General features: G+C 43.9%; 1 protein-coding gene across 11 annotated transcripts in view; it reads left to right on the forward strand.

Annotated features, from left to right (window-relative positions):
* NAALADL2 (N-acetylated alpha-linked acidic dipeptidase like 2) overlaps positions 1–24,208 on the forward strand; it is a 1,287,075-nt gene that overhangs the window by 1,082,043 nt on the left and 180,824 nt on the right. For all 11 annotated transcript variants that reach the window (XR_008319557.1, XM_053310111.1, XM_053310109.1 and 8 more), the window contains one exon: positions 20,015–20,110. Coding sequence is in view for 10 of the 11 variants with exons in the window: in XM_053310111.1 (XP_053166086.1) it covers positions 20,015–20,110 (96 nt within the window). In the remaining variant the exon portion in view is untranslated. The remainder of the gene's footprint in view (positions 1–20,014; positions 20,111–24,208) is intronic.

Consider the following 24,208-nt stretch of genomic DNA (forward strand, 5'->3'; position numbering starts at 1 on the left):
TGTTTATTCGTTCCCTCTCCACCATGATCTGGATTGGGTACCCCAAACTGCCATTTGCCCTAGAAGGAATCTGCTGTTTACATCCAAGGCAGTGTTGTGGGTCCAGTCCAGAAAGATTTTGGCACAAGGGGAAGGATTTTTCCCCTTGTTGTGCTGGTCATAGACCGTAATAAACTTTGAACTGATCTATCTATCTATCTATCTATCTATCTATCTATCTATCTATCTATCTATCTATCTATCTATCTATCCACACACACACACACACACACACACACACTTCATTTCATGTCTAGTTTTACCCTAAATTTGCATCAGATGTTACTTTAACCAATATAAAAACTGGCATCAACCTAAGATTGTGCAGAAGTCTCTTGAGAAATTTCACTAGACTTCTTGGAACATTTACCTTGAAATTTCTCAGATCTTTTCCTCTGAAGAGAACCCCTCAGTTTTTACTTTGAATGTCTCTCAAGGTGAAATTCTACTGGTACCGCAAGTCTACTGGTAGCACAGTGTGACAGTTCACAACTTCACCATCTTGAATAATGAAGTGGCTTAGGGCATCAAAGCATTAATGGAAGTCCTTGACAAGAGGAATAAGACAATCATGTGCATAATGCTCAGTCCTGTTACCTGGTTGATCACCTCAGGACATCTGCAGCAACAGAGAGGAGGAAAGAAAATCAAGGAAAGAAAGTATTCTTTTTCTTTTACTGTGTGAGGACATTCAGCTTCAGTTTTTCTTTCTTTCTGCATTTGTGTTTCCTAGCAGAGCAAATTGTACAAGAGGAGTTATAGTTCAGCCTTTCCTATTTTCATGTTTTCTTGAGTCGGCTGGTTGTTATTCATTTCTTTCAACTTATGCAGCTTGGTTTTGTATGTGTGTATATGTGTGTGTTATTTCACAAGGTCAGTCAGTGCATATGCTTACCAAGAAGTAATCAGGAAAGAAGCTTCCTTCCCCCCACCCCCAGTAAAAGTTGGCTTTGTGTCAATGGAAACTGAGGGGGAAGTGACCCTGGATAACGTGTGTGTGTGAGAGAGAGAGAGAGAGAGAGAGAGAGACAGACAGACAGACAGACAGACAGACAGACTAAAAATGTAGACTTTTTTCTCTATGTTTTGGGGTCTCTGTCACACAAAAACATTCACATACATGTATGCCCAAAGCAGATGAAAGGTACCAAAAGATGACACCGGGGGGGGGCCTCCCAGATGAGCAGTTTCCCCCCAACTCCAGTGGATCCCTGTTACTATACTCTGAGGATCCCTATTCATTATACTCAGAGAAGCTCTTCTCACGATCTGTGAGAAGAGCTTCTTCCGGGTCTACGGGGAGAGCGGGCTTAGCCTGCTTTCCCCACAGACGATCCAAAGGCAGCCCTGGGCAGCCTGAATGGCTGCCCACTTGACTGCCGACTCCATCATGGAGCCGGCGGAGGCTGTGGGGATCAGGGGCTGTGTGCCCCCCCGGAAATTCCAGGATGGCCCGGTCAAGTGCTTGCAGCCTCCCAGTCGGAGGTCTCCTAATGTGTCACTGCACACTGTGGCAACACATGATCAAAAAGATGAGGTTAACGGAGCGCTCGTTCCGTTAACCTCGGCTAAGGGGAGGGGTACCTTGGGAGGTTTGCTGCCGCTTTTGACCCTTAGCCCGCTTCTGGCCAGTCTTGAGAATTGCTTCACGGTATATTGCTTAACAAGGCTGAAGGGAAGGATGCCTTTGTCTAAGCCCAAGTTAGACTGCATGGTGGTGGAGTTCAACCCAATCCAGTCATTCAAATTTATAGTTGTGGCCCTTTCACTTAATCCATTGTCTAGTGTCATTTTTGCATTGTGACTTTGGGTGTGGGGGCAATGGTTTAATCAATATTTTTCTTGATGGTACAATGCACAGAAGGCTACAGGTATGAGAGACATTTCTAAGGATAATTTTCATCCGTTGAAATAGTGTACCCCCACCGCCCCACCGCTAGCAACAGTCTTTACACCATCAAAATACACGAATGCAAGGCAGAATTCAACATATGATGGGAACATTTTGTAACAGTACTAGGCTAAGGATGGGAGTGTTGGGAGGAAAGATGTATTTCAGAGGAACATAGGAAGCTGCCAAGTCAGACCATTGGTCCATCTAGCTCAGTATTGTCTACACAGACTGGCAGCAGCATCTCCAAGGTTACAGGCAGGAATCTCTCTCGGCTCTATCTTGGAGATCCCAAGGAGGGAACTTGGAACCATCTATGCTCTTCCCAGAGTGACCCCATTTTCTAAAGGGAATATCTACATGTGAGATATTCACATGTAGCCTCCCATTTGAATGCAAACCAGAGCAGACCCTGCTTAGCAAAGGAGACAATTCTTGCTAGCTACCACAAGACCAGCTCAATGAGGGTTCCCCTTGCTATGATTTACCTATTGCTATGGGTGGATTGTTCACCTACTACAAAAGCAGGAAGATGGAAAATATAAAATGTGTGCCATTGCTTTCTTTTTGTGTACACAAAGAGGTCATTCACACAATCAAGAACTGTTTTCTACTCAGGTTTGGGAGCTGTGTGTGATCTCTATTTTCAGTTGTGAGGAAGCAAGGTAGGAGGAAAACCTGGGTAGGAGTGATTGTATGGAAGCAAGGTAGGGGAAAAAGCAACCCAGGTTTTCATTTTCTCTGCTTGCTTCCACACAACTGCGAATTGGGAGTATGCACAACACCCAAACCTGGGTAGAACACAGTTTTTGATCGTGTGAATGACCTCACGGTTACTTTTGTGTACACTGAATGTATTTAGCTCTTATAGTCTTCAGTGAGTTAACATGTTTAATTAATGTCTGCTTACCAGAAACATTTTTGCTACTCATATTGCTGAGAAAATTAGCCTTGCTATTGTTGAAGCTACTGAATAAATCAATGGGAAGGCTCATTCATCTTTTGTCCTTATTGCTGCTGCTGCTGCTGTTGGAAACCGTTGCCTTTACTAAGTACCGAGATGTGCTCCCAGAAGCAGGATGGAGAAACAAAGCTGTGTGTCACTCTTTGGAATAAAGAGAAGGTGACTTGCTAGGGCAGTTCATGCTGACTCTTTGGTCAGCAAAGGAGCAATGCAGATGCTGTATTTTCAAGGTATCAGGAAACATGCTTATTATCTTTGCTGATGTTTTACTCAACAAGCAGTCAATTTGTGGCAAGGCATGCTCATCCTTTTATTTCTTCCTCTGAAATAGAAGGGCCATTCACACGACCGGGGTGGGGTGGGGGAAAGGCTGGTTCAACTCACCTTCCCCCCAGAATGTTGAATGTTTGAATGTTACTTGAATGTTACTGGGAGTAACTTCATTCACGCTTGAATGTTACTGGTAGTGTGGACTGTGCTCCAAGACTATCTGCACTGTGTGGCACAGCCCGGAGCTCCAGAGGCCAGGACATGTTGTCCCAGACTCTGGATATCCCACAGTGCACCACATGACATGTGTGGTGCAGTGGGGGATTCTCTCAGGAGATGGGCACTCTAGGCACCTGCATCTGTGTCTGCCCAGTAAACACAGCCCAGTGAACACACTATCTTGGAGACCAGATTAAGGGCTCACTCGAACCTTTAACCCGGCTAGGAACCACATTGAAAAGTTGAGCGATGTGATGCTGCCCTTCCAAGATTGGGCTCAATCTCAGTGGTTCTCATAGTGGCTTCACTAGACTGGGTTAGGGTACTCATGAGTTTTTCTTATAATTCTCCACTCCAGCAGTATTTATTTTCTTTTTTTCTGCTAGCTCACGGGTTCACAAACTTGGCTCCTCAGGTACCGTTGGACTACAACAAGGCCACTGTGTCTGGGGATGATGGGAGTTGTAGTCCAACATCATCTGGGGGGACATACAACATCCAAAGTTGGGAACCCCTGTTCTAGCTCATACCCTTCCCAAAGCCCAATGCAAGTTAACAACACATGAACACGTCAGCTTTCACAATGTATAGCTCCAGGAGACACTCTCTGCACTGACTTCTCTAGCAAAGAAGAGGATTCCGGTACGTACTTAGTTCATGTGGGGTGGGGTGCTGGATAGGCCTGGTTTGTTTGTTTGTTTGTTTGTTTGTTTGCCACCTCTGTATGAAGTAAGAATGTGCCCTGACTTTGGTTGTGTTGACCAAGTTTCCTTTCCCAGAAGAAATGACTTATGTCCTAAACATGTCCTCAGCTTGAAGGTGGTGGCCTATCTCCACTTTTACAATGCTTACTCTGGCCATTAAAAAGCATCCCAAACAGAGAGTAACAGAAAACACTCAAAGCTGAGCAGGAAGAGACAGGAGGAGTACGAGGGAAGCAGTCAGATAGAACAGGACAAGTGATCGAAAATTTGAGCAAGATCATAAAACAGGTTTATTCATGTAAAATTTTTCACAGCAAAATTTATAGATAGATAGATAGATAGATAGATAGATAGATAGATAGATAGAATTAAGACCTAACTTGTTTTTCCTATTTAAGAGTGGGATATACTATTCTTGGCTACAGGAGTTGGTTAACTCCTCGCTACGTGAGGGTTTCGTGCCAGCAGCCCTTAAAGATGCAGTAGTTCGCCCTCACTTGAAGAAACCCTCCCTGGACCCTGAGGTCCTTGACAACTCTAGACCAATCTCCAATCTCCCTTTTTTAGCGAAGGTGTTAGAGAGGGTTATATGTGCCCAGCTTGAGAGGGTCTTGGAAGAAAATAGTTATCTTAATTCTTATCAGTTGGGTTTCAGGCCTCGGCATAGCACAGAGACAGCACTGGTCACTCTGGTAGATGACCTTCTATGGCACCTTGACGAGGGTAATGTCACTCTCATGGTCCTTTTAGAAATCTCAGTGGCTTTTGACACTACCGATCATGCTATCCTTCTCAACCGCCTGCGTGGGTTGGGTATCGAGGGCACTGTCTTACAGTGGTTCTGTTCTTACCTTAGCGGGCGTGTCCAGTCAGTATGCATTGAGGACAGATGCTCTGACCCATGGCCACTCCTTTATGGAGTTCCCCAGGGTTCAGTTCTTGCCCTTGTCCTATTTAACATCTATATGAAGCTGCTGCGTCAGGTCATTTCCCAGTTTGGGGTGAGATTTCATCAATACGCTGATGATATTCAGCTGTATATTGCCATCCCAGACCATTCTGGGGATGCTGTTTCTGTGTTTACTCGATGCCTGGAAGCTATTAAGGTCTGGATGAATCAAAATCAGTTCAGACTGAATCCCATTAAGACTGACCTACTTTTACTCAGCCCTCATACTGGCCAACAGCTGGATGTGAACCTTATTTTAGATGGGGTGGCGCTGCCCCCAAAGGTGCTTGTTGGTGATTTGGGGGTCCTTTTGGACTCCACGCATTAATTAATCAGCAGGCATTAATGACTTTAATCAATCGGCAGGCATTAATGACATTAATCGGCAGGCATTAATGACAGTGACCCATGCCCTTGCTATCTCCCGCTTAGATTATTGTAACACTCTCTATCTAGGGTTACCTTTGAGAATGATCGGGAAGCTAGAACGGGTCCAGAATGCAGTGGCTAGCCTACTCATGGGTGCCAGAAAATATGACAGAGTAGCACCTCTCCTGCACTCATTGCACTGGTTGTCTATTCGCTTCCGAGTTCAATTTAAGGTCCTGGTTTTGACCTTCAAAGCCCTGTGGGGTTTGTTGCCTGTCTACCTACAGACCCCCGTCTCCCATCCAGTTACATCCCATCCAGTCAGATCATATCAGATGGCCCTTTTGTCGGTTCCTGATTTCTGAGAGGTTTGGGGCATTAGGACCCATGAAAGGGCCTTTTCGGTTGCTGCCCCACTTCTCTGGAACTCCCTTCCCCTTCAGATTTGTTTAGCCCCTTCCTTGGCGATTTTTAAATCTCTATTGAAGACTTCTTTTTTGCCAGGCTTTTGCCCTGTAGTTTACCTATTTGTTTTTTCTTTTCTTTTTTGTTAGTTACTTTAGTTTTTAATTAAGAATATAATTGTAATGTTGTCTTGCTTTGCCTGTTTTTGTACACCGCCCAGAATCTTCGGAATGGGCGGTATATTAAATGTTTCTAATAAATAATAAATAAATAAATGTACTCAGGAGCATAGCAAGGTTGGAGTGGGCCTAGACACAAGATTTTAAAATGCCCCCCCCCCCCCCCCAAAGCTCAGCTCATGAAGTAAAGACATCTTAAATGAGGCTGAATAGTGGTAACAAAAAGCATAGTAAAATATCTATCTGTCTATCTATCTATCTATAACCTATGTGCCACAATAGAATATCATCCTAAATAATTTTTTTTAAAGGTTTTGTAAATTGTGGATAATGCAAGTCATTTAATGGTGCTAGAGAAAGACATGCTGTTCTGGTAGCTCCAGGTCTTAACACTCACATCAATTTCGGATGATGAATACAACTGAAGGAAGCCCGGGCCGGTGCATGGCTGGGGGAGTCAGTCATGTGACTTGCCTCTGGGCCTTCCCCCAAGGCAGTGGGCCCCCAGACAACTGTCTCCCCTTGCCCTATTATAGTTACACCCCTGTATATACCCTATGTATTAGTTCAGTTTTAAAAAAAGGTTAAAAGTAGATGTGCAAACTGCTTATATATTCACTCATGCACTAGGAAGCATGCAGATGGTCAAAAAAGGAGCACAGGCTTAACTTTTGCACCATGTAAGCAGTAAATGTGTTCTACATGACACTGTTGTGCATGTTACGTGCCATGCACTCACTCTTTCCTGGATCTTTCAACCCAATACAGACACTTCATACAAGCCCCGCACAAATATAAATCGTATTCATATGACTTCACACAAGCCCTACACACACACACACACAACACACACACACACACACGTCTCTACTCCTCTCTCACCTTTCTTCAGGCTCCTCCTCCAGCTGGTGGTCTTCTTTATTTAGAGAGGTGGCTCCACCGAGAAGAGAAAAATCAGGCACTAACTAGACCTTACCAAAAATGCATGGGCTGGTTTCGAAGTTTTCAAACCTTACAGCTTGATAAATCCGCAAAAGATTTTGATCAACACAAGAAGAATAAGATCTCTGCTCTTCACTGGCTTTTTTTGACTCCTGTAAAGGGGCAAAGCAAAAAAAATGAAAGTGCATGATGGGTGGGCAAAACTGGGCACAATGTGCAGAGACATGGACAAGGGGATTGTTTTTAACTGTATCATGGGCATTTCTCAATGCTTCTGCCTAAAATTTGGCCAAAATATGGAGCTCAATGCATAGATATTCCAGATAAATTTTCTAACAAAGTTTTTTTTGCTCAAATTGTCTTAGTTTTTGTAAGCATTTAGAAGTATTCTGGGGCTTATAATGCTGGGATGCATTAGATATGCCTGGCTTAACTAGGTACAGTTAAGCATGTACAGCACATGCATAATCTTTGTCTCACCTTGTCATCCCTGCCTCCATCCTGCTTGTTTTAAAGTTCTTCCTTATCAGCATGGCAAAGTGGGTGACTCTGCTTCCAGTGCTGTGACACATGTCAGTGAATTGCTTGGAGCTACTTACATCAATCATGCAGTCCTACAATGTTCCATTTCAGCTGTGATGTGACAGAAGGTTATTTTCAGGAATTCATTTGATGGGAGAAGAACATTGATCGATGGTTGCTGATCAAAAGATGCCAGCCCATGAAGCAGGAGCTTGGAGGAAGTCCTTTTCATTGTCATCTAGATCTGATGGTCCTCCTGTGGTGGACAGTTCTTTATCCTGCCATTTCAGATAATGCCTAGGGTATTTTTAATATTGTCTTCCAAAGTTAGAAGATAACTTGTGGAAGGTTTAACAAGGACAGTGCAAATGTTATACTGTCCTGCCATGACGCCCTTCACACTTGCTTTCTACAAGCAAAACCCTTTACTGGTTACTTAATTAAGTTCTTCAGAACTTGAGAAGATGTTCAAGAACAGCATAGTTAAATATGGAGATTGAAGGAATTTTCACTTGCTGTTTAGCATAAGTTTATTTATTATTATTTTATTTATTTAAAACATTTATACCACCCCCACCCCAGTACATTACTGTTCAGGGCAGCTCGCAACATTTATAAAACAGTTACAATATAAAATCAGACTAATAAAATTAACCAGATTAAACAAGTTTAAAAATCCAAGCTAAAACCACAATCAAAATTGGCTTTTAACATTCCAAATGAAAAATCTTAAAGCTAAAAACTAAGAATTATAAAAACAAAAAATTAAAGAACCTACCAGATTTACACAACAGGTGAAACATTTAAAAGCCCCTTTAAAAAGATGTGTTTTTAGTTGTTTCTTAAAAACACTGAGAGGAAGCATGGCGAAGCTCTTCAGGGAGGGTGTTCAAAAGCCCAGGGGCCACAACCAAAAAGGCCCTGTCTCTAGTCTCTGCCAATTAGATCTCTGTTAGCCGCGGGGCCATTAGAAGGGCCTGAGATGATGAGCGGAGGGCCCTGACAGGTTCATATGGGCAAATGTGGTCCAACAGTTTGCCTTGGAATAAGGAAAACCACTGGTCCGGTGAGCACAGTATTGCCTACTCTGACTGGCACTAATGCTCCAGAGTCCAGATTATCTGGAAAAATATGCCCTGATGAATCTGATCTCTTTGGTCAAATTGGCACTGCAATTTTTTTTCTTTGCTTAGATCAATATTGACATTTTCAATGCACTGATGAGTACTATAGCATTGTTTCTAAAGTGACATGCCACAAATTACTTAAGATGGTTGTTTAAGGGATTTTTGGAAGACTAGATTATTTGCAACCTGGAAATTAGATGTGGAATGACTGAGGTGAACCCCAGGACAGGACAGGTGTGGATTTAGAAGAGTCTAGGCTCAGTTTGCAAGTGACCTTGATTCTTTTCTAACTAAAGGATTTGATATTCCAATCCCCTTTGTTCTTAATTTCTCCCCATTACTAATCTCTTGTGCTAAAAGTATAGAGGAATCTTAATTTAGCTCTATATAATATCCCACCAGTGAGCTGTGAGGGCCAAGAAAGCAGCGTGCATTCCACTCACTGTTCCGCAGATCAGTGGTGAAATACACACTGGTGCCAGGCAATGCTGTATGCAGCATCGCTGGCACAAGCTCCATTCACCTTGCATATCGTTCAGCTGAAGGTGGTTCTTGAGGGGATTGTGTAGCCGGGCGCGAGCTTCTTAATAATCTGGCAGAAGCAGGTGTTCTCAACCACCTGGAAAGGTTGGTCATCAGTGGCCATTATCTCCCCTATGAGGTGGGTGTGGGGATGTGGGTCCACATGACCAGGACACTTCTTGCCCAATGCCTGTGTCCACTGCTTGACTGGCAGTGTGCCTCACTTCAAGGAAGCTGGTACACAGTCCTTGTCAGTGCTAGGCTCATTAGCTCTGTCAGCGGAGGCAAGGAGATCTGGGAGACGCCGCCCCATATGTTGCCATATGGAGGTCATCCTCAGAAGCTTGGTATCCTTCCCACAACTGACCTGTGCCCTGCAGTGAACACAGCAAGCAGTGGTTGGGGCATTTTGAGGGGCTTCAAAATGCTGCCAAACATCACTGCTCTGGGTGGCCCCTGATGCTCTGGATGCCGCCTTGGGCTACTTTAGTTACGGCAGAGCTACTGGGGCCACTGGTTGCCCCATCCCCCTTCCACCCTGCATGCGAGAAGAAGTGCCCAGCTTTGGCTGAGGGGATGTCTCAGTCTCAACAGCAGACCCTTCATCCTCAGAGTCAGACTTGGCCCTGGAGGACCCAGAACTGGACTCCGCCACGACGTGGCACCATCAGTGCGGGCCCCACTTATTGGTGAGCTGAGCATTGGGGGGGCACAAGGGAGAGGGACAGTCTAGTTGCACTCCCAGCCATCGAGCCCCTGCCCTCCACCCCCGCCACGGAAGCAGTTTCCCTGGCAGGAGAGGCCCCCACCCCCCCATCATCTCGTACTGCATGGGAGATGGTAACCCCCTTGTATTCTACCAAAGAAAACCACATGGCTCTGTGGTCTCCGGGAGTCAATATCGAGTGGACGGCACAACAGCAACAATGGCAAAGGGAGCAACAAAATACAAAATACAATCACTTACCCCCTCGTAGACTTGAAGTCTTCTGTCCCGAGGTGGGGGGAGATGGGCAACCTTCAGGCTACCCACTCACCCAAACAAACAAATTTAAAGAAACACTGCATAAAATAAAATGCTGGGGGAAACCTCCACTTAAATAAGGTGAGGGGGAAAGTGGGGGGGCTCTAAGCCTGCAGGCAGTGTGCTTGAAAAATTAATAGGGTAAGTTAAAAGAAAAGTACCTGCTCCAAGAATAGAAACTGGGGGGGAATACCCCCCAATGCAGAAATGGAATAAAGGGGGGGGGCTGCTGACTGAGGCTACTGGGGAGGGGACAGAGTCAACCCAGCCCAGAAAAAAAGGTGGTCAGTAAGTCAGCAAAAAGGGGGTGGGGGATCAAAAATATGACAGAGGGGCCTCAGGCCAAAGGCCTATGCCCCCCCACCCCAGCAGTGGCTAGCTGGGCTAGAGCAGGAGGTGACACTCACTTACTGCAGAATTCCCCCCCCCCCTCGAAAGTTAAGGGACAGCACACAGCAGCCATACACAGCCAGGGAATTTTACGTTTAAAAGGAGGGGAGTTTGGGGGGGGGAGCAAAAAAAAAAAAAGGCAGCAGGGCACAGGCAGGACAGACCTCACCAGCACAGCAGCAGAAAGACGAGACCATCAGAGACAGAGGCAGCACATCCACAGCCAAAAAAGCAGCAGCCGGCTGCTGTCTATCTAACCTCAAGCAGAGTGATTTTGCAAGGCAAGGGGCTGCCCTTAAGTACAAGCCAAATCTCCCTCCTTTTGGAGCCCCCATCCATGCCCTCCCCCGGGCCAATAGGGTGCCGGTTCTCCAGGACTAGCAGCACTGCAAAGTCTGCCAGAGAGTCAGACACATCTGGCCAATCGGGGAAGCAGGAGCTTGGCAAATTACGTGACACAAGTGTCACAAAATGGCCACCAGATCCTAAAATGGAGGCTTGAGCCTCTTTGAATCAGTTTGACTAGAACCAGGCTCTGTTTGGTTCTAACTCGGACTGGCATTACCATATCAATGCCTTGTTTTGTCTGAGTCCGAGCCTTTGAACCGAACTGGTTCGAATTTAAATTGATTCGAATTCGAACCTGTTTGCATATCCCTAGATTGTACATGTGCTTGTGTGAATGATTGTACTGTGTTCATTTTAAAATAGACCTGGATACAGGCCCTTCGAATGCAGGGTGCAGATAGGAAGTGTACTGCTGTACCTGCATGCTTTATAACATGTGAATTACTGTACCTGTGTACGGATCTGTACCTGTGTACACTGTACTCTCATTGTATGCATGTTGAATAAATATAATGTGTGAATGGGCCTAATAACAGAAGGAAATTGGAATTTGTCATATCAAAAAATGCGATTAATCACATCAAACACCAAGTTTGTTTATAATTCCTTCTGCAATTTTCCTGCCAGGGAGGGCAAAATTTGCCATACACATTGTAATAAAATGGGTCATCTTCACTCAACAAAAAGCAAAGTTTAACAATATCAGGAAAGTGATACCATTGATCTAACAGATATGTCAACCATTGTACTTTGTACTTTTTAAACATGTTCATGCATTCGTGTGATTTGTTGGTTATGATCTATTATTTGTTGGTTATGGATGTTATTTACTCAGCAGTATGTTTGACTCCTGTTTCTTCCTAATTCCCTCTCTGTGTATTGATCTTTTCAGTCCACCAAGCCCTGCATAAACATTTAAAATAAAGATAAATAATTACTACCAATCACTCCGCAGTTATGCATTATAATCCAAATAATGAATGACCTGATTGGTTCTCTTCCCTGAGATACTGCAAGCAAAAAGAGAAAGAAGAAAGAAATATTGAGCTCTCAAGGAAGGAAGAATAATGGCAAGGAATATATTACCTCATTAATTCTTCGGATAATGGTTAATTATGCAGTGTTCAGATCTTTTGTGTTTCCTCATGCTTTAATGCAATCTTCTTGGAGACCTCAGAATCAGAGTCCATACTTTTGTCTTTCTGGTTCTTGGAGTTTCTGAAAAATTACAACAAAAAGATCAAGCGTGTGTACATGTCTGGTTCATTTTTGCATTCCAGTATCAAAATGCAGAATGTCATTTGTGATGCTGTTTTTCTCAGTATTGTAACCCCAGAGATATGAGTTGTGCAGGCCCACTCTCCTGGCCATGCTCATCACACCGCTATTGGTATTAAATTCATGGAGGATAGGACTAACCATGGGCATCGCTCCTGTCAGCTAAATGGCATCTCTGTATATAGGGGCAGCAACTGACATCCAGATTAAGTTACACAACAGTACTACTCAGAAGTTTCCCTATCTAGGACCACTTCATGTCAATAGAATGTCTGTTGAGTGATTTAGTCAGAATGTCAGCCTGTATTCCTTTGGAAATCAGATACTAGAGAGGACATTTGACTAGCTTCATGCCCTGTTTATCCGTGCCCAGAGGCATCTGCTGATGCAAAGAAAGTGCTGAACTAGATCTGAGAGCATCTCTTCACTCAGCCCCGAAAGGGCTCAAAGATTTGTGTGCATTTCAAGCAAACACATAGATGCAAGTATGTGCCTCAACCATATGCGGAAGGTGACTCTGGCTAGATTTTTCCCTCTCCCTGCAGCAACCCGCACTGCATCCTACTTTGTTGTGGAGGGTCCCTCAGCCTTCAGGCTCAAGTGGATGCATGGAGGAAGAAGGGTGGGGAAATGGCTTGCATTTTTGCTCTTGTGAAGGCGCTGCTGTGGATGCATCCCCCTGGCTTCTAGATTAGCTTTCTACCTGCTGTGCCACACAAGGCTTGGATAATTGCTCTCTCCCATCTTCTGCGTAGGGCTTAGTGATTTATTTGGAAATAATGTGTGCTTAAATTCTGATTTTTCTTCTGATTTTTTTTCCTTCAGCAGAAAGGCCCTTTGCATGTACACAAGGGCACTGTCTCTCTAAATCATTTTTGAGTAACAGCACTAACTAATTGGGGGAGGTTTCTCACCTTTTCCAGTGTGTACCTATTGGAGATGGGACTGGGTGGGTGGTGTTTGGAGGGCAGGAGCTCTGTTATTAACCTTCATGCAGACTGAAATCCTGCCCAAGTCACAGAAAACCACCCTGTCACAGTTGAGGTATAAATTTGTTTTGTTTTAAGGTTAGTTCCCAAAGCTCTAATTTTGGCAGATTTTTCTATTGGAATTAATAACAAGTGCAGCCTCTTTTGCCCTAAGGACCTCCTAGTGGAGAAACACCCACATTGGTGTACAGGTGAAACTCGGAATATTAGAATATCGTGCAAAAGTCCATTAATTTCAGTAATGCAAATTAAAAGGTGAAACTGATATATGAGACAGACGCATTACATGCAAAGCGAGATAAGTCAAGCCTTAATTTGTTATAATTGTGATGATCATGGCGTACAGCTCATGAAAACCCCAAATCCACAATCCCAGAAAATTAGAATATTACATGGAACCAAGAAGACAAGGATTGTAGAATAGAACAATATCGGACCTCTGAAAAGTATACGGTGTACTGTGCTTGATTGGCCAGCAAACTCGCCTGACCTGACCCCATAGAGAATCTATGGGGCATTGCCGAGAGAAGGATGAGAGACATGAGACAATGCAGAATTGCTGAAGGCCGCTAATGAAGCATCCTGGTCTTCCATAATACCTCATCAGTGCCACAGTCTGATAGCATCCATGCCACGCCGCATTGAGGCAGTAATTGCTGCAAAAGGGGCCCAAACCAAGTACTGAATACATATGCATGCTTATACTTTTCAGAGGTCCAATATTGTTCTATTCTTCAATCCTTGTCTTCTTGGTTCCATGTAATATTCTAATTTTCTGGGATTGTGGATTTGGGGTTTTCATGAGCTGTATGCCATGATCATCACAATTATAACAAATTAAGGCTTGACTTATCTCCCTTTGCATGTAATGCGTCTGTCTCATATATCAGTTTCACCTTTTAATTTGCATTACTGAAATTAATGGACTTTTGCACGATATTCTAATTTTCCAAGTTTCACCTGTACTTCCTTGTGTGTATTATGTTGCTGATCAATTGGCTGTCTTCAATAGGAAGGGCTATAAAAACTTCCTGTTTAGGTTGATGTCATAATAACCCTCCTCTATGTAGTGTCGTTGGCCAACATCCAGACTAATGCTGCACTTGTGCAACGAAAAAAGTTTTGCTAGTGCAAGAAAGTCACAGAGCTTCATAAAGTCAGAGGAATGTTCAAAGTTGCCCTTTTGTGCAAAATGTTCCCTGGAAAACATTTGAGGAAAAGGTTTCCCAGTGGGAAGCATGCCACCGTGTTGCACAAACACAAACATGTTTGCACTAATGCAACACTAGTATGGAATGCAAGCTCCTGGCTTAGTGCACCAGGCTAGTGCTACATGATCACAAAAGCAAAGTGTTAGTCTATATGTTGGCCATTGAGTCTTGTCCTAAAGAGGCAGGATAAACACTAGACCTGATACTGGACTCTGACACTGTTTCAGAAGCGAGGAAATCCCAGAACAGAAGCGCCCCCACCCCACAAAGAGCAATATCGGAGTCCCAGCATGCTGCAGAGCTGGTCAGTCTCACACCAAAAACCTTGTACTCTTGATGACGACAGACTAGGCAAGACTTGATAGAATGGAAGGGAAGTGCCAGACTTCAGATTAGAAGGATTGCCCTTCAAGGCTTCTGCTCTTCGAGCTGGGTGGCAAAATTTAGGAGGGTTGGCTTGAACATAGAGGCATTTTCAGTATAGAACATTTTTCGATGCTTTTTAGAGTAACATCTTCCTTGGAGCTATCCATGATGCTGCGGACATGCCTTGTCTTTTCAGCCTTGTGGATTCTTATCTGTGGGATGGGCCAGGACAATAGAATTTTGCCTGGACAGTTGTAGTCTCTTTGTCCTGACGCTTGGTTTGTTCCCCTAATTTGGCTTCCCAGCTCTGATCCCTGGCTTGAACTCCTGATTTGACTTCCTAGCTTGACACCCTCAGTACTGACTCCTAGTGCCACTCCTGACTTTGACTGGATGGCTGCTGCTAGCTAACCTCTGACAGTTTGCCACAGTCTTTTATGCATATAGATTGTTTGGGGAATTCTTTGGCACTGAAGATGAGAATTAGCAGGGATCAAAATTGTTTGAAAACCTTTGCCAAATAGAAATTCCTCTTGAAATGTCACAGATGTTGAAATGTGTTTAAGTGAAGCAGCCAAGCTCAGCTGTTTGGAAAGAAGGAAAGTGAGCCATGAGCTTTTTATTTCCCCCCCCCCATGTCCTTCTCTTGCAGCTACTGAAGCTTAAACATCCAACACCGCCCCCCCCCCCCCCGCCCACCAAAGAGAGTCCGAGCAGACAGAAGCAAGCAGGAAAATTGCAAAATGCCAGGCACAGCAAATCAATCCTGTTAAATCTCACGTTTAACAACGTTGACATTACTTTTAAACCAAACGTTTTAGTTTCAACACTTCACAGTAATATAGTCTCTGAAAGGAAATAACTTTTTGGCAGATGAGGAATGGATTCATCACAGTTTTTACAGTAACCATTCCAAAAGTCAGGATTCTAGTGAATGTGAATACAAAGAATTTAGTGTTTGAAAGTTGACTAGAAGTATGTTTCCCAAGTAGATGTTTATTACTGTAAACATTGCCAGAGGAACTTTAAAATATATAGGGAGAAAGAATGGGGCCTGGGTCAGTGTGCAAATGGAATGCATGGTGCTAGTAAAGGACAGGGTGCATGTGAATATCTGAGCATGTGCAGAATCCTTTCCCACTTGTTAATTGGCAAGAGAGGTTCATTCTTCAGCACTGGCAGATATTCAACAGGTTTTTCCAGCCACAGCTCCTTAGGAGAAAAGATGACACATATTTTAGAGGCACCCTAATTAAAGGGTACCTGGATACCAATCCAGGACTCTTTTGTTTGTTTATCTTTATCTTTGCAGACCTGTGTGTGCAGTAAAAAATGAGACTTCTAAAATACCGTCCAAAGAGGCTTCTAAAAACATCTTCTATGGAGAAGATGATGGTAGTCTCATGTACATTTACTCAGGAGTAAGCCCCATTGAGCAGAGTGGGATTTGCTTCTAAATAAACGTGCATGGGATTGCACTGCTCAAGTGGCAAAGCTGTGTTTCCTCTTACCCAGCCAATTACAGCCCCACCATAAGTGTTCCTAGTGATACACTTTTCTCACAGTCACACTCTACCATTATGCAATACATGTACACTGAAAGCATCTTAGGGGGAAAGCATGATCCTTAGAAGTTCAGTTTCTACAAACATGTGGCAGTGGAAACACTTTATGCTGCTAAAGAGGCCTGTGCCATTATACGCCCTATTCAGATATTTTAATAAATATGCTGTATGTGAGTCTAAAGTGGGGCAGAAGTCCAGCCCTGGCCCCATCAGTCATCCCCAGCAGTTCACTGCTCACAATAAGAGTGGACTTCGTCTGAAAAGATGGATTCCATACCCGTGATGGTGGGAGCTTCCATGATTGGGAGGTTGAGGCACCCAAGCCTGATCATGGAAGCACGTGCCATCGTAGATACGGTGTTTGCCTCTTCGGACAAATGCCATTGTGAGCATGAGCAGTGCACTGCCAGGGATGACTGACAGGGCCAGGACTTCTGGCCCCACTTTAGACATTGCTCACAAGTACAGCATCTATGCTAAAAGTTCTGAAAAGGGCTTTGCTAGCAAAAAAAAAAGAGGGACTTTTATGATGAAAACGATCTGAAGTTGTATGGAAAGTCCCAGTCAGAAATTGAATCACTGCTAAACACTGTCCGTATATTCAGTAGCGACATAGCAATGGAGTTTGGACTAGACAAGTGTGCTGCATTAATAATGAACAGAGGGAAAATAAGAAAAACAGAAGGAATAGAACTGACCAGTGGAAGCAACATCAAGAACCTGGAAGAGAAAGAACATTACAAATACTTTGGCATTCTCCAGGCTGATAACACTGCACACACTGAAGTTAAAAGAAAAATTGGAAGTGAATACATCAGGAGAGTTAGAAAAATCCTCAAGTCCAAACTCAATGGCAGGAACACCATACAAGCCATAAGCACCTGGGCTATACCTGTTATCAGATACACTGCAGGAATAATAGACTGGACCCAGGCAGAGCTAGAGACGCTAGATTGTAAGACCAGGAAAATCATGACCATCAATCATGCTCTGCACCCCCGCAGTGATGTAGATAGGCTATACCTCCCTCGCAGCTCAGGTGGAAGAGGAATGCTGCAAGTCCATCAAACAGTAGAGGAGGAGAAAAGAGGCCTTGAAGAATATATAAGGGACAGTGAAGAAGATGCACTTAAAATGGTCAATAATGCAAAACCATTCAACACCAATGAAACAAAGCAGGCCTACAAGAAAGAACAAGTCAAGAACTGAGCAGAAAAATGGAAAAATAAGCCACTGCATGGTCAATATATGCACAATATAAGTGGAAAATCAGGCATCACCAAGACCTGGCAATGGCTTAAAAATGGTGACTTGAAGAAAGAAACAGAGGGTCTAATATTGGCTGCACAAGAACAGGCACTAAGAACAAATGCAATAAGAGCCAAAGTCGAAAAATCCACAACAAACAGCAAGAGCCGCCTTTGTAAAGAAGCAGATGAAACAGTGGACCACCTAATCAGCTGTTGTCAAAAGATCGCACAGACTGACTACAAACAAAGGCATGACAAGGTAGCAGGGATGATACACTGGAACATCTGCAAAAAATACAAGCTACCTGTAGCCAAAAATTGGTCGGAGCATAAAATTGAAAAAGTTGAAGAAAATGAAGATGCGAAAATATTATGGGACTTCCAACTACAAACAGACAAACCTCTGCCACACAATACACCAGATATCACTGTAGTCGAGAAGAAAGAAAAACAAGTTAAAATAATCGACATAGCAATACCAGGAGATAGTAGAATAGAAGAAAAAGAAATAGAAAAAATCACAAAATACAAAGATCTACAAATTGAAATTGAAAGGCTGTGGCAGAAAAAGACCAAAATAATCCCAATGGTAATTGGCGCCCTAGGTGCAATTCCAAAACAACTTGAAGAGCACCTCAACACCATAGGGGCCACCAAAATCACCATTAGCCAATTACAAAAGGCATCTTTACTGGGAGCAGCCTATATTCTGCGACGATATCTATAACAACAGCAACAACACTGATAATAAAATTAAGGCATCTCAGGTCCTTGGGAAGAACTCGATGTCTGGATAAAACAAACCAGTCAGTAATACCTGTCTGACGAGACCTCCTCCTCCACTCCCACCAAGTCTGGAAAATGCCCAAGTATTTGTAATGTTCTTTCTCTTCCAGGTTCTTGATGTTGCTTCCATTGGGCAGTTCTATTCCTTCTGTTTTTCTTATTTTTCCTCTGTTCATTATTAATGCAGCACACTTATTGTTGTTGTTGTTATTATTATTATTATTATTACATTTATATCCCACTCTTCCTCCAAGGAGCCCAGAGCGGTGTACGGCATACTTGAGTTTCTCTTTCACAACAACCCTGTGTAGTAGGTTAGGCTGAGAGAGAAGTGACTGGCCCAGAGTCACCCAGCTAGTTTTATGGCTGAATGGGAATTTGAACTCGGGTCTCCTCGGTCCTAGTCCAGCTCTCTAACCACTACACCACGATCCTTATGGATGCATAACTGGAGCACCTGTGGGTGAGAGGGAGATAACGGCAGACTTGAGGTAACCTGCAGTTACATAAGTTTCAGAGAAATCAGAGAAAACCTAAGGGGGCAAAAAACCCACCACAACATTGCTCCAATGTAACTCAATGAAGTGGAATGTTTGCAGCTTCAGAGGGCACTTAACAGACTACCAGGCAGGTAGACCTAATGGAACTCAGTGGCAAGGAGAGGAAGGCTTGAGCAAAAAGGGAGGGAAGTTTCTTGGCTTGAAGAAACTTGGGCTTGGCTTGAAGGATACTTCTACAAGACAGTCATAACAGGATGAAAAAGAGTTGGAATTGAACACAAGTGTTTCTTACACACACACACACACACAAAGACTCATGAAATGAGGACCAAAGTGCTCCTGAAGTAAAACCCAAGTCACAGCAGGGACTCCTGTCTTTGTGGGTAACTTGTTTGTTCACCATGCTCAATCACAGGTTCAGGTAACAAATGCACACCTGGGATATAATGCAGCATTTTTTTTGTGGGTCCATGTTTTTGATTTCCTCTTTTGTAATGTTTGTCCTCAAGGGGATGTGCAGGAATGTGCAGTTGTTCGAAAACAAGATTATTTGAACAATCCCTTGCTTGCATTACAATGTACTATTTAGAAACTTAAAATATTAACTAGTAAAAAACTGAAAGACAATGTTCTCTGTTTATTAGTACTAAGTAATAAGAAGCTCAGTATTAACCCTTCATCCATTTCTTAAGCTTCTTCTGTTGTGGAAAAAAATTGTAATTACTTTTGTATCCTGAAATACAATTCCATGTTTTAGAGCTCTGATTGTCATATATGCATACACATATTACATATAATTGTTGCATATACATGTTATTTATACATATACAATTTTTGGAAAGTACATTAGTTGAGTATTGAAATGGTTAGCTATGTTAAAATAAAATCAATATGGATTTTTCTTCCCCTTAGCCAAATAATAAACTGAATGGGGAAGTATATTTACTGAGACAGCCGTTGTTACAGAAAAAAAAGGCTCTTTAAAACAGAATTGTAGCTCTTTGTTTCTGTTCCAGAGTTTTGGAATGAGGAGACTAGATCACTAAAATGAAGTCTAATCATCAGCACAAACTTTAAAACAATTTGAGGTCGTTTGAACCTTTAGACAGAATCCAATAAAGCATTTGAAGAAGGAAATCAATAAGAACTCTTAAAGGTTCATCTCTCTCTCTCCCTCTCTCTCTCTCTCTCTCTCTGCCATACAGAGTGCAAGTTTTCTCTCTGAAGCCCTGTTTTCTGAACATTCAACAATATCAGAGGAGCTGGATTCCTCTTTTAGCCTGCATGAATCCATCGCTAAGGTAGGGGAACTTGTCTCAATCAGTTTCTCAATCAATGCTACAAGCTTTTCTTTGTGTTAAATAATTATGGATGAATCAGTTGCTTTTTCAACAGGGTTTCAACAAATCTTTTATATGCCAGCTTGGTTGATTATTTGAATGCATTAAGGACTGCATATCTCAATCATCATCAGAAGAAAGCAAAATGGCATGGGATGTTAAACCTGTCATGAACAGATGGGCTCAAACCATGAAGTGGACTGGAATGGTCCATTTGCCTTGAGAAAGCCAAAGGGTGCTGTGATGTGACTCAGGACTCTACTGTGGGGAGAGGAAGAGAAAATGAACAGCATGCCCTAATGTGATAAGGAAGGGTGGGGGCAGCAAGAAGGCCCATAGGGTAATGCCCATGATGGGGGTACGAGTATCTGAAGGAGGGCCTAGCAGGGCAGTTGCCCATAGCCCTTGCCTACAGGGGGCACATTGCACCAGAGCAACGGAGATTCTTTTAGTTCTTCCAGCACTTGAAAAAAATATTGAGAGCTGGTCTTGTGGTAGCAAGCATGACTTGTCCCCTTAGCTAAGCAGGGTCCGCCCTCATTGCATATGAATGGGAGACTTGATGTGTGAGCACTGTAAGATATTCCCCTTAGGGGATGGAGCCGCTCTGGGAAAAGCAGAGGATCCAAGTTTCCTCCCTGGCAGCATCTCCAAGATAGGGCTGAGAGAAATTCCTGCCTGCAGCCTTGGAGAGGTTGCTGCCAGTCTGTGACGACAATACTGAGCTAGATGCACCAATGGTCTGACTCAGTACATGGCAGCTTCCTTTGTTCCTGTATTCCTAACTTTTCTCATTCTGAGCCCTGCAGAAGCTAACGATAGCCTGAAGAAGGGTTGGTGCTTGTTATTCCCTGTATTTCACCTAACATCTGTACCTGAGGCAACCACTTCACCCTGCCTCATTGAAGAGCTACCACTGCTTGAAGTCCTGCTTGAGAGCTTCCCATAGGCATCTGACTGGCCACTGTGGGAAGCCAGGTGCTGGGCTTGATGGACCTTTGGCTCTTCTAGTATGCTTAACATCCATGTCTAACAAGTTTCTTATCCAAGGTCCTGTCTTGCCTAGTGAGGTGATATTAGGGACATAGGGAACAGAGAAAGCTGCCATATCAGACCATTGGTCCATGTAGCTCATTACTGTCTACTCTGATTGGCAGCAGCTCTCCGGAGTTTCAGGCAGGAGTCACTTCCTGTTCTACCTGGAGATGCTAGGGAGTGAGCTAGGGGTGTGGGAGGAGTGTTTGTTCAAGGACTGGGGAGTGTTTTGTGACGAGCTGGATCCTATTGGAGCCTTTTCTTGTTCCCTTGCCTCCTCAGGCCAAGGCATACCAATTCTGCAGTTGCTGAGGCATGCCTTGGCTTGCGCCTCGGCATCATGCCAAGTGTGTCGCTAAGTGTGCACGTGGTGATGCAAATGGGGGCACTTGGAGCATTGGAGGCTTGATTTTAATCCCCCCCCCCTTTTAGTACTTATTCTGCTCAATTCCTATAGCAAACTGCAGTAGTTTAGCATGGCTATGAGGGAACCTAGTTAAGGGATATAACTCTTTAGTTTGTTAGGAGTGGTGACCTATAGGATAATAATATAACTATCTCTCCCCTGCCGTCACAGTTCTTGTTCTGAAAGAATCTGAAAGAAAATTAAGGAAAGGTTCAATACTTTGTTTTATGACTATGCTGACCACTCAAGATGGCATCCGCACATGCACAGCCACCATTTACATGCTGACGCCACCCAGGGGCTTCTGAGAACAAGAAACTTGTGATTGCCCCCTGAACTTTTTAAGACCAATTCTGATTGGTGGGTGCCCCTGTTGGCCACACTATTTATGTACATTAAAGAGAATGGTATAATTCCAGGGGGCTGGAAACTGCCATAATTTTTTCCAATATATAAGAAACGGGGTAGGTCAGACCCTTCTAACTATCAGCCTATCAATTTATTGGATGTCTGCTCTAAAATCTATAGTTGTTTTCTGCTCCAGAAGTTAGTGAGTGGGAAGAGGAAAATTCCATTCTTCATCAAGAACAAACTGGGTTTAGACAAGGATACAGCACAATGGACCAGGTTTTTGTGTTGCATCATGTGATACAGAAGTATACAAATGGACCTCCCAAAAATTATATGCAGCTTTTATAGATTTATCCTCAGCCTTCAATGTGATAGATAGGAATAATCTTTCGGACAAACTTGCCCAAACTAATATAGACAAGAGATTACTCCTGTTGATATGGGGACTATATACTGTACTGATACTAAAATAAGAGTCAGAGTTTGTCATGAGGGGGCACTTTCAGATGAAATGCAGACAGCTCAAGGAGTTAAACAAGGCTGTTTGCTTGCCCCATTTTTATTTAATTTCTATATAAACAATCTTGTTACCAGACTGACCTGTTTGGAATTTCCCCTTCCATCTGTGCAGGGTAGAAAGATTGCTGTTTTAATGTAAGCTAAAGATATGTTCTTGTTATCTCTGACTAAGGTTGGTCTGAAGAGAATGCTAAACGAATTTGATGAATACTGTCAAAATGAATTTCTCAAAAGTTAACTATTCTAAAACAAAGGTGATGGTATTCCGTAAACGTCCAGTTAGATAGAAATGTAATATAGGTGTACATGAAATAGAACAAACATCTTCTTTCTAATATCTGGGTATCTATTTAGATGAGGGAGGCACATAGAAAACACAATTACAAAATATAAGATTGACAGCTCTAAAGTTGACTACAGCTATTTTGAAGTTCTGTTATTCTACTGGAGGCAGATTATTGGCCCCAGCTCTAAAGGTCTCTGTTGGGAAGGTTATAGCCCAAATTCTATATGGGATTTAAATCTGGGGGCAAAAACCTGCTTCACATGCAACATAACCCAGCTGGGCTTGACTGCATGGAAAAGTCTGGTTATGCCAGCAGCAGCAGATGTCCCCTCTCTCTCCTGCCTCCAGAAGTGCACAGTGAGGGACAGGAAAGCAGCCTGTATCCCACTACAGCTTGTCCACAGATCTATAGTGAAGAACAGACTGGTGTTGGGCCCTGCTGACTCCAGCAGCCCCAATACAACCTCCCTGCATGACCAGTACAGGGAGGGCACCACTCTCCTACTGAAGGTGGTGCATGAGGGGATCTGTTACTCGGGGGCAAGCAGCTGGAGCAGCCGGGAATCCATCATTCTCCACCATCTGGAATGGCTGGTCATCCAGAGCCATAATATATCCAATGGCCCAAATAATGAGGCATGACTCGGAGCAACCAGACTGTTTGCCTACCGACTGCATCCACTGCATCACTGGCAACATCCACTGCTTGAGAGCAGGAGCAGGAGCAGGAGCATGTGCCTTGCTGCTGTTAGTTGAGGGCACACCAGGTGGCCTAGCACTGCTAGCAGGAGCAAGGATGAACAGATGATGCCATTTGAGGCGGCTCCACATTGACACTGTCCCAAGATGCTTGGAGTCCTTGCCCCTCCTGACCTGTGCCCTGCAGTGGGTGCAGATAGCATGTGTAGGCTCACCTTGGCAGCATTCAAAGTGGTCCCACACCTTGCTGCTGTCAGTTCTGGACTGTTTTGATGGTGGCGGTGCTACTGGACCAGCTGGTTCCTGCTTTGGGCTGCCACCACCGCCCTCCTTCCGGGGCTGAGAAGGTTGACTTCCTCCTGCTCCTCCTCAGTCTCAGACTTAGCGGGGGCCACACTGGTAAGGGGAAGACCTCTGATGAGACCCCCTCCTCCACTCCCACCAAGGGAAGAGCTTCTTACCTGACAGGGGAGCCCCCACCTACCCACCCACCCACTTTTACCTCAGCTGCACTGCAGGAGCAGGCAGTACCAGATAGGTGAGGCACTGGCCTCTAGGGGGACAGTGGCAACTTGGACAGTAGGCCCCTATCACCATCATCTCCCCCCCACCACCAGCATCGCCCCTCCCTCTTCCTGCAACCATGCTCCTAGCTCTGCTCTGCACCCTCCTGGAGAACATCCCTTCCCCCAAACTAGGCCCTATTTAAAAGAAAGTATTCTAACCTAAAACCAATGGGATCACACTGTGGTGGTGGTGGTGG

This window comes from Hemicordylus capensis, chromosome 3, assembly GCF_027244095.1.
Source record: "Hemicordylus capensis ecotype Gifberg chromosome 3, rHemCap1.1.pri, whole genome shotgun sequence".
Taxonomy (NCBI): Eukaryota; Metazoa; Chordata; class Lepidosauria; order Squamata; family Cordylidae; genus Hemicordylus; species Hemicordylus capensis.